General features: G+C 42.2%; 2 protein-coding genes across 3 annotated transcripts in view; both read left to right on the top strand.

The window, feature by feature from the left end:
* LOC139143051 (ankyrin-1-like) overlaps positions 1-12,307 on the top strand; it is a 16,348-nt gene extending 4,041 nt beyond the window's left edge. Inside the window, exon 3 of the mRNA XM_070713228.1 lies at positions 11,203-12,307. Coding sequence (XP_070569329.1) covers positions 11,203-12,172 — 970 coding nt within the window. The 3' untranslated portion in view covers positions 12,173-12,307. The remainder of the gene's footprint in view (positions 1-11,202) is intronic.
* Positions 4,163-13,949, top strand: LOC139131017 (ankyrin-3-like). Of its 2 annotated transcripts, none has more exons than XM_070696928.1 (2): positions 4,163-4,320; positions 9,778-13,949. In XM_070696928.1, the coding sequence occupies exon 2, from the start codon at positions 9,791-9,793 to the stop codon at positions 11,168-11,170; it is 1,380 nt and encodes a 459-aa protein (XP_070553029.1). In that variant the 5' UTR covers positions 4,163-4,320; positions 9,778-9,790; the 3' UTR covers positions 11,171-13,949. The 2 variants fall into 2 exon arrangements, with proteins under 2 accessions (XP_070553029.1, XP_070553021.1); XM_070696920.1 differs by lacking the exon at positions 4,163-4,320 and adding an exon at positions 6,745-6,916.

The raw sequence follows: 13,949 nt of genomic DNA, 5'->3' as shown, positions 1-13,949 counted from the left end.
TTCTCACACCAAATTCCACGGGACAATGAACGACACATTTAGTACAATGGAACATAATAATTCTGTGACACCACATGAAGGTTGCAGCTCTCAATTTGCTCCCTGTGGAAATTCGCCAGTAGCCTGCTTCGAAGTTTCAGTTTTTTCACGCTCCAACACTTTGCTGCGTACATCGTCGGAATTTCATCGACCAAACATGTTAAAATCAGCTAGATAATGAGCTATGCCCAATCTAAACGGTTGCATGTACGTGAGGCTGCAAACTACTCGGGAACCTAATTGAGATGATTTTAGAAACACTGATATAGGGTCGGCAGATAATTCAAACAAGGGTACGACAAATGATGCTAATTATTAAGGTAGTATGCGCCTCGAAAGTGAAAGACTTAAACTTTGTCTCAACTTTCCGAGACGAAACATTCAACATTCTCTTACCAAACCAAGAATAAAACTCGGGGGTCAAAGTTTGTACTAGAGAAACAAATTACATAAATATACATATTTGAAATTCAAAATGGCCACCATACCTTTGTTAACTCTATGACGATAAATAAAATTTTCAAAAGTTCGAAAGACTAAGACGGTAAATTCTTTTTTGTTTTTTTTTTACTCCAAGAGCTTTAAAATGAGCCCCCACAAGTGGTAGATCACTGAAAGAATTGTAAAAGTTTGAGAGTCTGAACATCTGTCACTGAGGTGCATTCTAGGAAAAGAACACGATTGGAACTAATTTGGGATAATTGGATTTTCATATTTTTAAAATTTCTCAAAAGTGTTAGGTGCTGTATAGCTGATTGTTACAATATTACAAATTACTCATAAAAACAATTGTGAAACTTAAAAAGAAAAGCAGATGAGCTTACATTTGAAGATCAAGCAGAGACTACTTCACCATCCAATTATCCCAAATTAGTTCAGTTTCTCTCTATTTCGAATAGCCTTCACAAATTCGCACTTACCATACTGTTACGCTATCGAGTCATGCGCATAATGGATGATAATGATTTTGTTTTGAAATTGTTCCGATGTTTGCAGTTGGAACTTCCAAGAACTTCTAAATATAGGGTTTTCGAGCACATCAAATCATCAATGGCTTGTCGGATTTTCGTACTTCCAAACTACCTATCGTAAAAGGGTACGTCAGCCGCTGTACGTAGGTAATGTGCACCTCCTGTTGTAGCGGACTAGTGTACCCTACGATCGATCGACCGTTTCAAAAGTTGATTTACTCCATCAAAGTTTTCATGTCGGTGGATGGGTGTAAAATTGTTTTGATCTTGTTATGTAGGTCATTTCCCCCACACTCATCATGACCTGAGTTCAATTAGTCTAGAACATTCCAAGGTCACTGCCTTGATGACCTCACAACCTTGAATTCAATTAGTCATGTTTGGAATGTTCTGGAAAGTTGATTAGTTGTGTAAGGGAGATAATTTTAGAACAGTAATTAGCATGTCAATAAAAGTTCTAGATTGTTCTTACATGCCTTTATAAAAGGGACGTGCACAGCTTCCAGTCAGACTTTTGGGATCGTGTCTCTTGTGTGTTACTAAACTCCAGCCGTAGTCATTCTCAGACTTTTCAAGACCTTCACTGCCAACGCTGGATTTATACTGTGGACTTTGTGCAGCTTCAAGCCTGCAAGCCAAAGGACTGTTCATTCATCCAACTGACTGTTACAACTCTGAGACTGGAGCTTTGCCGTCCCAGCTGAGATAAGTAGTCTGTACACTTTTAAAGCTTGTACTCTATCCCTGACTTAGCAATTAGTTTTATTTCGTAGTAAATTTTTGTTTAAACGTTAACTGCTGAGTTCACCCTTTTGTTCGTTTTCCTCTGCACGTAACAATCTCCATAAAAGACGGATCGAAACAATTCTTGACTGGTTTGGCTTCAAATAAGGAACAGAACTAAATTTCCATCAGCTTTACCGCGATCCGTGATTGATCACGATGTTGGATCTGCACCGGGGCAAGCAGGTACCGTGAAATTTTCGCTGTTGAATGCTCCAAATAGTTCGTACGCAGTTGAAGTTGCTCTCACTTTGAACATTTTTTCTGCTACAAAACGATATGGTCATTTTATAAGTACGGATTAGAATTCAGTTTTCAAAAATATGCCATTGCATGTCTTGACAAGCAGAATATTTAGCATTTTATTAATCTATGCGATAGCGCTGTCTCATACGTCAATATTATGTCATCAATATGCAGCAATAACGATGATATCAAAACCTGCTAGTGTTATAATGAATACAAAAACTCACACTAATTCCTATGAATTTATGGCTCAGACTACAACTGAGCTGCAACAACGACCGCGCATGCAAAAATTTATCCGAATTTCAGGCAGCGGTATCCTATGACGTGCAGCTATATTTAGTAACAAATATGGCATCGCGATCAGCGCTACTTGAAGTAGGCTAAAAAAGAGTCGATACACAAAATTCAGAATAAATAGCCAAAAGTTAAAGCTAATGGAGCATTTAACTCAACAGAAACTGTGCTCGGGACTTGCATTATTTGACACATGACTTGCACTCAAGGCTGTAATGATTTGCTCGCTACCCACTCTTCTTACTACAAAAATTCTAATTGTATGAAAGAGACAGTAGTTTCAATTTTTACCAAGATGTTTAGCGTTTGTTTTCTGAGTGACAACTACATACTTGTTATACTCAGCAACTTTTGCAATTTAATATTTGAATTTTTCAGGTTTTGAAAGAGCCTTTTTTGTTCTACCCCAACATTTTGAAATTCATAGTGCACAGGTTGTCAAAACAACTATTACTGTTCGTTTTTCTCGTGTTGTTAAACTCGTTATATCTTCTCGGCCTGCTTTTACTCATGGGCTCGTCTTGGCTTCTTGAGAGGTACTGGTAATCTTCAATTGCATACACGAGATGTTCAGAGTTCGTTGGTACTACATAGACTTTATTTCTTGGTAGACAAGCTTGATGGGTGTCATCGCCCAAGATACGCTTTGTTTAAATGCCTTGGACTTCTCGTTGGTCGTTGTGTCCTCCTGCCCTGTCTGTTGTATTTTTCTCTCTTGTCCTTTGTATTCCTTTTTTTAGAATAGGATTTTAAACATTATTTTTGAGGCGTGGCTTTGATCATTCGTGAGATATGAATTAGGACCTAAAGGTAAAATTATACGTCCAATCGTAAACATCAATACATGTCTCGATCTTCATTTTACATGTCACAATTAATATTCAAATGTCACTGTGAAACGTCGCAAAACCATTACGGGAAGCTTTTACGTTCCTTCAGTAAGTGTTGACTACTTTCATATATAATTCAAATATATTCTTGTTTTCGTCCAAATTTCGTAAACATCCTCGTAGTACGTAATTAGCATCTTTTTTTTTCATTTGTCGCAAATATACAACCATTGAGATCTTGTTATTTTAATAACTTTAAAGTAACTTTGCTGGTGCCTATGACCACCTAGTACATAGGCCTAAACCTACGTCAGAGACAAACTATATTCGTAACACAACCAGTTGATTACTATCACACTGTATGTAGACTTGCTCCAAGTCTTGGGCATAGTAGGTATCAAAACACAATAAATTGAAGGATCTACGCTGTTGCGTAGATCGTGGAGTGAACGCCTTGTCCAACCAGTAACTCAGCTGCTAAGAAAAGCCAGGCGATTGGAATCCAGTCGACACTGTATAGGGTTTACTGCCATTGTTTATGGAATTTTTGATTAGACACAGTCACCTAACTAAAAGTATGCTTGTCGTACTGATACAAGTATAACTTATGTTTCCGAGCATTGCTTTCAACGTGCTTAATGAAGAGCACAAGAAACACTGCATTGTAAATGTAATATTGAGTTTTTATACTTGTGACCAATGGAAAGTCAAAGTTTATGCGATTGATCTATGTTGTGTTTTTTTCTGTCTTTGTTTGGTTTTTTTTTGCTGGCTGGCTGGCTGGTGGGTTTTCCAAAAATTCAAGGACGACAAACAAAGAATTTTCTTTACATGGCCATATAGCAGAGCATTTACAAGAAATGGTCGCAACATCAAACAAACTTGCCACTTCCATGTTGAATTTAAGGTGGGTCGAGAACAAATAGACATCGTAACTTCCAATGCAAACAAAACTGCAGACTTATCACTCTTTATCTCTGGCTCTGAGGCAGAGCGCATGCGCAGATTCAGATGATACAGCCTGCTGGATTAATACGCCTCTGAGGACATTGAGTATACGCGCCAGTAATTTTTTGGGGTTCGCAGCGGAGACATGGTTTTATCTACCTTTTGGCAGTTCTCAGTACAGCCGGGAAACTTCTGAAAAGTCACAGGTTGGTTGTTTCGAATTTTAAGGCAAGGTTCTCGTGACTGAGTGGGTCCATTGATGACCGACTGTAGTGTTGGCGTACAGTGGACTGTCGACTGACTCTGACTGTGGTAGTTCGGTGTAGGAACTGAACTGTTAGGGTCAAAGTCCACGGAACAGCATAGGGGCAAATAATGATGGCGGTTACACATGCCGTATTATCAGAGCGGACTGTGGTACGGGAGTCAAACGGTGCTCGAGCTTACTGGCCACGGTCCAAATAGTTCCCAATTCTGCCAGTTACGCGTGGTATACCACCCCGGCCATCGCTGGCTTTGTCTTGTCGAAGTTTAAATCAATTTATATAACGCGTAACATCTCGAGAGATTTACACGCCGCTCGTTTTTTCTGACAACAATCCGACAATGCCGGTGTGTTTAGAGTCAATAGTATTTTGAGCAGTTTAGTGTCACTGGAGTGCAGTATTTTAGTGACCCCAAGGTCACAAAACTCTAGTCACCCTCAATAAAGACTGAATTCCTCTATTCATGTGCCGTATCCTTCTAAATTATTTCAACAGGTTATAAACAGTGTGCCCTCAGAAACACGCTTGCCCTCGCCTCGCCAAAGCAATGTCACGAGCCGTGAATAGGTACATGAACCCGTCCATTATTTTGCAATCCACCGCCACCCCGCCGTTTTGTGTACAGAGGCACTCTTTAGTGAACATTCGCAGCATACCATCGAAGATGATAAACTGGGTACCGTATGTCGGAAAGTTGAAGGGAATTTCTGTGTCGCGCCGTAATTATAACAGTGAAGTGGAGCATTAATTTTATCGCTGTTTGTGAAATCTCAGACCAACCTAGTATATACTCAGCGTTATACCCACGGCTAGTCCATTCGAAACAGTTTGTGCTCATTCCCCCCTTGGAGAGGATTCGTAAACCTTTTAAGTCTAAGGAGCTTTGCGACCGATTCTTAGAAAAATGCACTGTTAAATAAATGATATGTTGAAATCGGCTTTTATGTAACCTCAAAGGGTCCCTGTGTTGCACTGTCGGTTGTAATCCCACAGTTTGGTCGATCTGCCTAGAATTATTGTTGAGTCGTCTTTCGTATTATGGGTGGGCGTAAACAGCACTTTTCATGACGTCAACAATGCAGGCACAAACATATAATTAACACATATACATGTTTAAGGCGTGTATAGACCGACATATGCATATGTACATACAGAGGCGTCTTATAATACTCAGCCACAGTCTTTAAGACGAAATAATGTCGCACAGAGACATGTTTGATTTAACAGTCTGCAAAATTATTTCCTTCGTTTAAATTTCACACACAAGGCAATATGCTGGCGATATGACGGGTAAATAACAGCTATGACCATGGTGACGCGTTATCAAGGATGAAGTGTCCACTTGAGATGGTGTTTGACTTCAATAGGATCAGGTGTGTCTGACAGCGTGCCGACTTAAATACCACTTTCATTTGTGCGTCTGTCTTGCCGAATACGTCAATGGTAATCGCTGTAACGCGAATTCAGTTTCCGTGCCATGGACGCGTCGTATCTCAAAGACCGTGATAGACCGATCGATCTTTCGGCGACACATATTAACGTCATCTTCTTGTCTGACTGCCGGTAATTCTAATCGTGGAAAGGAATTCTATACTATTCTATATCTTGTGTCCTGAAAGCAAATTCACGTCGGATCGAAAGGTCGAGAAAAAGAGCGCAGAATTTCCAGAAATTCAGTCACGTGACTGCCGGTAGTAGTCACCGATGAATATAAAACCGTTCTGAACACAGACTAATAGAACTTAGACACTTCGCATAAATTTGTTTAATTTGTTTTGTCTTTATTGTAAGAGTATACTCATAGTTATGTAGGTTATATTCTGCTTGACATCACTTCCAAGATTTGCAGTCATCTTGGTTCTTAGCCTCTTTTGCTTCACATTAAGGCCTTTCAGTGAAAGTTTGATCGATTGATGGAATTTTCTCATTTACAGCGTACCCAATAACGCGGTTAAGTGCGCGGAATAATCGTATTAAACCATAGCGAACTCGAGGGGTTGCCATGATACCGACGCGCGTCGTTCGCGCAGCTTCGGTGACCATATAAAGCAAAGTGGACGTATGCGGCAGTCTCGACAAAGTTAAACGACTTTCAGGTGAGACTACTATTTTGAGAGGGCGCCTGTAAAAATGACGTCATCGCAAGGCGCTGTCTGGTACCATGGTCTCGTACAGTACGAATTTCCCAACATGCAACACTTGTCAATTGATGTGAAATTATTAAGCCTCTCAAACCATGCAATTCTTGGACACTTGCGTCATCATCGCAGCCTTAGAAGTAACTCAAAATGATATCAAGCTATTGGTTGTTTTCTGTGGCTTTTCTGGAACGGCTAAAAATTCAGCGACGCGTCACATAGTTTGTAGTGTCACCTCAGCGTCCATGACCCCTATTCATGATGTTTACACACTGGTAAATAATTTCCCAAAACGCAAATCAACAGGATTTTGAGTGGCATAAAACGAACACGCTCCACAGACTGTCTTTGTGAGATTTTCAAACGAACCCCAAAATGCCTACCTACGATACTTACAGGTAAGTGAGCTTATGCGAAGTGAAATTGGAACATTTTCTGGTTGATCACATTTGTAGTTTTAGACAAAATATCGTATGTATATGGAAGATAGTTTGACTCGACGAGCCGATACGTGGAAGCAAAGTTGGTAAACTGGGCGAGACACGCAAGCTGGGGTCAGGCCCGCTGTGTCTCATGGACGCGCTTCTATGGCAGTAAATGTTGTGTTGTTAGGAGTAGTTCTTGTTCAGTGTATCTTCATGTCAAGTCAACGCAAGTTTACCATCTAAAAGCCCCTAACTGTACGACATTTTGGTGTAATATCGGAGTCGTGCAACATTCACAATTATGGTATTTACGTTAGGGAAAATAACGGTTAAAAGTGGAGTTATTTTAAACACAACCGAATCACGGGGCTTTTAGACGATTCAAATTAGTTCAACGGTTCGAGCAATCTCGTCGTATTACATCGAGACGCGGTATAGGAAACCGAGAGCCTTGGTGAGAACATTTTGATCAAAAACTCAGTCGAGGGATTCAATGTAATTTCTCAATTTTAACAAAGAGGACCCAGCAATTTTGTCAGGCTGGATCTGTAACTGTGCACTGTGATAGACGAGACGGGAGTGGTATTTAACAAGATGCATAAACATGGACCTTACCGATCGTTTGAATGAATGCATGCATTTGAAACAAGTCACCCAATGCTACATTTCTTGAAAACCTAGTTTATTACTCGAGGTTACAACCGACATTATTCAATATATAGTTCTTGTAATCTCACATATGGAGCGAGAGCATGCAACACTTGTCGCGCTTCTTGAATACCAACACTTCAATTTTTTTCACAATTTTTAAAAAAATTTCCAAATACCTTTGTTCCCGTGGGCCGTTCATTTCAAACATCTCCTGTCTGTCATCCATTGTTGATCTCTACAACAGCAAAGCCTTTGTTGTTACTAATCCTAATGACAATAAATCAAAGTTGTATTTGTAATTCATCAATAATAATCTGGCATCTGCAGAGCATGTAATGGGTGGACAATTACGCTTGGAGGGGGGGTCGTTAGAATCAAAATGTGCAAAAATTTGCCAGATTTGGTGAATTTTATTAGACAAGGGAGTGAATGCATACTTTTTACGAAAAATCGTCGTTTTTCGCTTTCCTTTTTCTGGGTTAAAAGACATGAGATCACCGCAATTATTCATAAAACCATGACCCGTGTTTGATTTGCGTATCATGGACGAATATTTCTCCGAGTCTGTCATCCACCCACTATTAACAAACACTCGGCGATTATGTAAATAGTATAATTTTTTTGATCGACTCAACCATATCCTGTACAAATGAGGAATGTTGGGACAAAGTAACTTACAAGCAAAACGTGCACAGCGCGCATGTGTGTAGTGTGGTTCGCAGAATTGCATTATAATTTTGCAAACTATCAATAATTGTGCAAAGACAGTCAGGTAGACAACTCAATTCCTTCATAATTTCAACATAGCAGGTGTTCGGTTTCTGTGAGTTGTTATGAACGACAAATTTTTGCAACTTCCTGTCAGGAATATTTTACGCCCACACTATTCTCATATATTTAGTATTGCACGACTCGCGTACCACACCTGCTTTACTCTGGATTATTAATAACTCCAGAGACGAGTTGAAACCTGGCAATCGCGTCGGCCAATCGAGGTCGCGTCTCCGTATTTTCAACGCGTTTTCAACATTTATTGCATCGATCGAGTGAAAAGGTAAATTAGGGGATCTGATACTTTTCTGACCGTCGTCTCTACCTTTACACATGACGGAACCAGTTCGGATTTTAAAGATAGAACTATGGCACGGTTAACTAGTCATGCATGGCTCCACAAGTTCAAAGTCTACTTCGACTAAAAAAAAACTTGTTTTAAGACAACATGCTGTAAGATGTTCCTCATTTCCGCTGAAAAAAATGACACATAGGCCTGTATCGTTGTTCAAATAGCCACGTATTGACAGTGATAGCCGACAAGTCATTAGTTTGATAAGCGAACTGCTGAAGACAAAACGGGTCTTTCCTCTGCTTGGCTGTTTTTCGTGCACGATTTTTACAAGTAATCGTGATTAATTTGTTATTGCCAAGGGACGACTCTCTACTGTTTTAAAATAACATTTCGTATAGAGTAACAAGTCGGTAACGTTCCCCAAGCTTGCTCACACAGCATACCTGTGTCTTTATTGCTTCAATACGGCGGCCATAAACTAAATATAAACTAAGGTCATGACCCCAGAGGCAGTTGGTTTCAGAACCAAAGTCCACGATAAGGAAGTACTCGTTATTTTGGATCACTGTCCTCTCTAGACGGGAAAATGTCACAGCAATACAACTTTATTTTTAAATAGCAAAATATATTGCCGCAAACACTGCAAACTGCAGATTGAATGTTTCTGACAAAAAGCAAACAACTGCACAATGTACATGTACGCGCCTCGGGGACAGATATTCGGACTCTCAAACTTTTACAATTCTCTTCTGATATGCCACTTGTGGGGGTGCATTTTAAAACTCTTGGTGTAAGAAAGCTTTTGGTCTGCTTAGTTTTTCGAAATTCGAAATTTTAATTTTTCTCCATAGAGTTAAAACAGGGGTAGCAGTCATTTTGAATTTTAAGTATCGTTAAATCTTGGGTTATTTGTTTCTCTAGTACCAAAATTTGAGCGGTGACCCCCAAATTTTACTCTTGATTTTAAAAGAGAATGGTTGAAACATTTCTTTCCTACGGAAAATTTGATCAAAAGTTTAAGTCTTCACTTTCGAGGCGCATCTACCACTACTTAATGGCTCAATGTCGAAACTTGTCTTATATTTCTTGCTAATTTTTTTCTGTTTTGTATTTGTAGACCGGAATCCACCATGAACGTCAACCAGGCCCTAGAGCTGCGGCTCTACGAGGCTATCAAGAACGCAGACCAGTTCACGGCCTTGGAATTGGCAAAAATGTCGGATCTCTGTGTGAAGAGAGATGGCTTCACCCTGCTTCACCATGCTGCCTACTTCAACAGACCACAATTCATCGCCGCTCTCTATGTGTATGCCGATATCAACAAGATTAAGGACGAACGAGTGAGCGACGCCACCAATGATTTCTACGGGATGACGGCCATCGATATCGCCGAGAAGATGAACCACTCCGACGTTGTCAGCGTCATCAAGGAAGTGGCCGAGTCGGAGAGGTATTTGACTCCGCTGCATCGCGCAGCAAGGGCTGGAGACGTGAAAGCCATGGGGAAGCTTATGAAGTCCGGCTACCACGTGAATGTTGTGAGTAAATATGACAACACGCCGCTTCATATGGCCTGCAGCGCCGGGAAATTAGACTGTGTCAAGAAGCTTGTGAAAGCAGGCGCGAACGTGAATGCAAGGACTACACGTGGAGAAACGGTTCTCCATCGAGCGGCTAGCTGGGGACACTACGATGTGGCAGTGTATCTGATATCTAAGGAAGGTTTTCATGATGTGAATGTCTTGAATGAGGACTTGGAGACGCCACTGCACAGGGCAGCATACTACGGCAGTCCGAATATTTCAGAACTGTTGCTGCAAAAAGGCGCCTGGGTGGATGCGAGAAACAAGCATAAGATTACACCCTTGCATCGAGCTGCGTACAACGGGCACCTGCGGATTGTGGCGATTCTGATGCACCGAGGCGCGCAGATAAATCGACGGAACCAGAACGGGAACACGGCGATTCATTTGGCGGCGGAGAAGGGCCATTTATCGGTTGTCGAGTTCTTGCTGAGGAAAGGTTGTGATGTCAACATTATCGGCGAGTTCGGCAACACGCCGCTGCACTTCGCCTCCGGCAACGGACACGCCTCCGTGACGGACATGCTGCTTCAACACAATGCCGTCCCAAGTGTGCGGAACAGGGACGAATCGACGCCGCTGCATCTCGCCTCGATCCACGGTCACACGGGAGTGGTCAGGGTTCTGGCCAGACGCGGTGCTCAAATAGATGCGTCCGGTGAGCACCGTGCGACGCCGCTGTTGATGGCTTGTTCGGCCGGCAAACTTGACACCGTTGAAGTTCTCCTGCAGAACGGCGCACTCGTCAACGCGGCAACGGACAAACGCAACACGCCTCTCCACTATTCCGCCGGGAAGGGCCACACACTGGTGGCGGAAAATGCTGATCCAGGAGGGCGCTGCGGTGGATGCGACAGACAGCTACGATGCAACTCCTCTGCATCACGCCTCCGATCAGGGCCATTCAGGTGTGGCGCAATCTGGTAGAGGAAGGTGCCAACGTTGATGCTATGAACCAGTACAATCGCACACCTCTGCATTATGCTGCGGAGAAAGGCCATTCACTTGTCGCTGAAGTCCTTCTCAAGAGCGGAGCGAGGTCAACGCCTCCAACACATACTCGCTACAGCTCTTCATCTCGCCGCTGATAAGGGTCACCAGGATGTCGCTAGGATGCTGATCCGCGCAGGAGCTGACGTCGAAGCTCCCGATAAGGAGGACTGGGCGCCGATGCACTTTGCTGCCGAAAGAGGGCACTTGCACATCGTGAAGTTGTTAGTCGACAGAGGTGCCTCGGTCGATGCTGAGAATAAATTCAAAGATACACCTTTGCTTATGGCCGCCGCAAACGGCCACCTTCAAACCTGCGACTACTTGATCCGCAATGGCGCAAACGTGAATGCTGTCGGTGAGGAGGACGAGCAAGGTTGCAAGATAACTCCAATACACGCTGCTGTCTCAGGCGGCCACATCCCAGTCGTCGAGATCCTGATTAAGAGCGGCGCTGAGGTAAACCCGTTGGAAGAAGGAATAATTACACCGCTGCATCTCGCCGCTTCCAACGGCAACACTTTGATGGTCGAGAGCCTCATCCAAAACGGCGCCGACGTGAATAGGGAATCCGAAGTTGACGGTTGGCTTCATCGGCCAATCCACGTCGCGGCAGAGGAAGGTCACCTTGCCGTCGTTGAGTTACTCATCCACAAAGGGGCCTTCATCAACGCCGATGACACGGACAGGCCGCTCCACCGCGCGGCCGCAAACGGCAGACTTCCAGTGGTGGAGATGCTGATGATGAAGGGTGCGAAGATAGACGCCCTCAACGCTACAAATCGACCGCCCTGCACGTCTCGGCGGATAACGGACATGCCGACGTGGTGCAGTTTCTGCTCGAACGAGGCGCCAACTTCTCGCGCGTCAATGTGTATGGCCGCACGCCGTTGCACTACGCGGCCGAGAAGGGACACGTCAGTGTCTCAAGCATCTTGATCAGGGTCGGCGCAAAGGTCAACCTGCCGGACGAAAATCGCGAAACGCCAATGGACCTGGCCTTGAGGAATAACCATGCGGATATGATTGAATACCTGCAACAGAAAGGCGGCAAAAATTGCGTGGTTCAGTGAACCGTCGGACGTGAGAGATCGGTCGCCTGTCAAAAAAAAACTTTGTGGTCGACGAACATCAACAGGTGTCGACGACAGGGTGAAGGTCCGCAGGTAGCCATGACAACAGCGCTAAAAGGGTTGGATGAAGTTGCCAGAGCAACTGTTTTATACATAGCAAAGGATTAGCGGAATGCAGTAGCTGGACTTTTAACACTGAATGAGAAACTAGACTAGTACAATATTGACTTCCAAACACATGTCACAGCGCTTTAGACCCAGACAATAGTATTCAAGTTTCATCGCTAAAATGAAATCAAAGAGAACAAAGTGCCAAGGATAATCTTCGATTTAACGTGCCAGTGCATCAATGTCTGTTTATTTTTTCTGAAATATATCTCTGATTAAATATGTCTTCTTTGCAATAATATGGCCAGCGCACTTCGAAGATTCAGTTGATATCGTGCCTAGCTATTCCAGACTTTTGGTTTTCTAGTCAAATAATTTAGCGAAATTCAGTACAGGAAATCTATTTGTATGTTATTCAGAGTGCTTGAGGACTCTAAGCTGGTTCTGAAAATCCCAGTACCAGAATTTCAGTCGCTGTGCTACCATACGAAACAAGTTTAGTTTCAATATTTCAGCGTGCATAGTGGCCTTTTATTTCACCTAATAACGAGATACCCATGTAGATTTAATATTTCTTGTTTTTTATCCTCCAAAGTATACATTCTTCCTACGTCGAATTATAGGGGACTTGAAGTAATATCGTTGGTGTACCAATCCTGTCTGCCCGTATATTCTTATGAATTTATGCTGTCACCAAGTTAAAGGGGGAACTTTTGTCATCGTTCAGCCGAGATAGTCTGAAGCTAAAACTACTTCCGCCATTTTAAATCCCCGTGCACTTTTCCTAAAAACCTTGCAAAGTACTACTTTATTAGCCATGAACTATGACAAAACAGGCAGATAAAAGGAACTACAGAATTATAAACGGGAATTGCAGTTCACAAAATCATCGCCATAAAAAAACGGGGGATAAATTTATCAAATTTTCGAGTGTTTGTCAGTAGTAGGGAAGTTTCAGACGAAAATTAATAAACGAAAGAATAACGAGCTACTTTTGCAATGTTTACTAGTTTTATTTAAGATATACATACTTGGTCCACGCCAAGCAGAAGTCGAAATTAACGTATATGATGCACGCGTGACGTCACTGAATTGCCAGGCAGTCACTGACCTCTTGACCTTTGCGTTTGAAGTAGCCATGTTGGAAGCTGCAGCTGGTTTGATAGAAACGAAGTAGGTGAACTGTGTCATGCCATAAATATCCAACATTTTTGGAAAACAATATACTTTCAAATCGTTATGAAGCAAGGTTATAACTAGGACAGGCCGTATATGTTTGTTTATTCAGTATATTATTGTTTGTTTATCCTTTCAGCTTTTGTGGTCAAATGGAAGGACGGTGCATTTTTTTCAAGACTGTCAGCTGCATTTCGATTGTCATTGTCTTAATTAAACAGAGTAAGCTTGTGATCGAGATCGTATATTTTTGACGATTTTGAAAAATCAAAATGCAATGTAAGCCTATGATTTACATTTCAATTTGTAAAATTTGCCAATAAATGAGCAGCATTACAGACACTTTTTGAGAAAAATTA

Source organism: Ptychodera flava, chromosome 1 (assembly GCF_041260155.1).
Source record: "Ptychodera flava strain L36383 chromosome 1, AS_Pfla_20210202, whole genome shotgun sequence".
In the NCBI taxonomy this organism is placed as follows: domain Eukaryota; kingdom Metazoa; phylum Hemichordata; class Enteropneusta; family Ptychoderidae; genus Ptychodera; species Ptychodera flava.
Note: the sequence above shows the minus strand (reverse complement) of the source record. Positions and strands in the feature narration are given on the sequence as shown.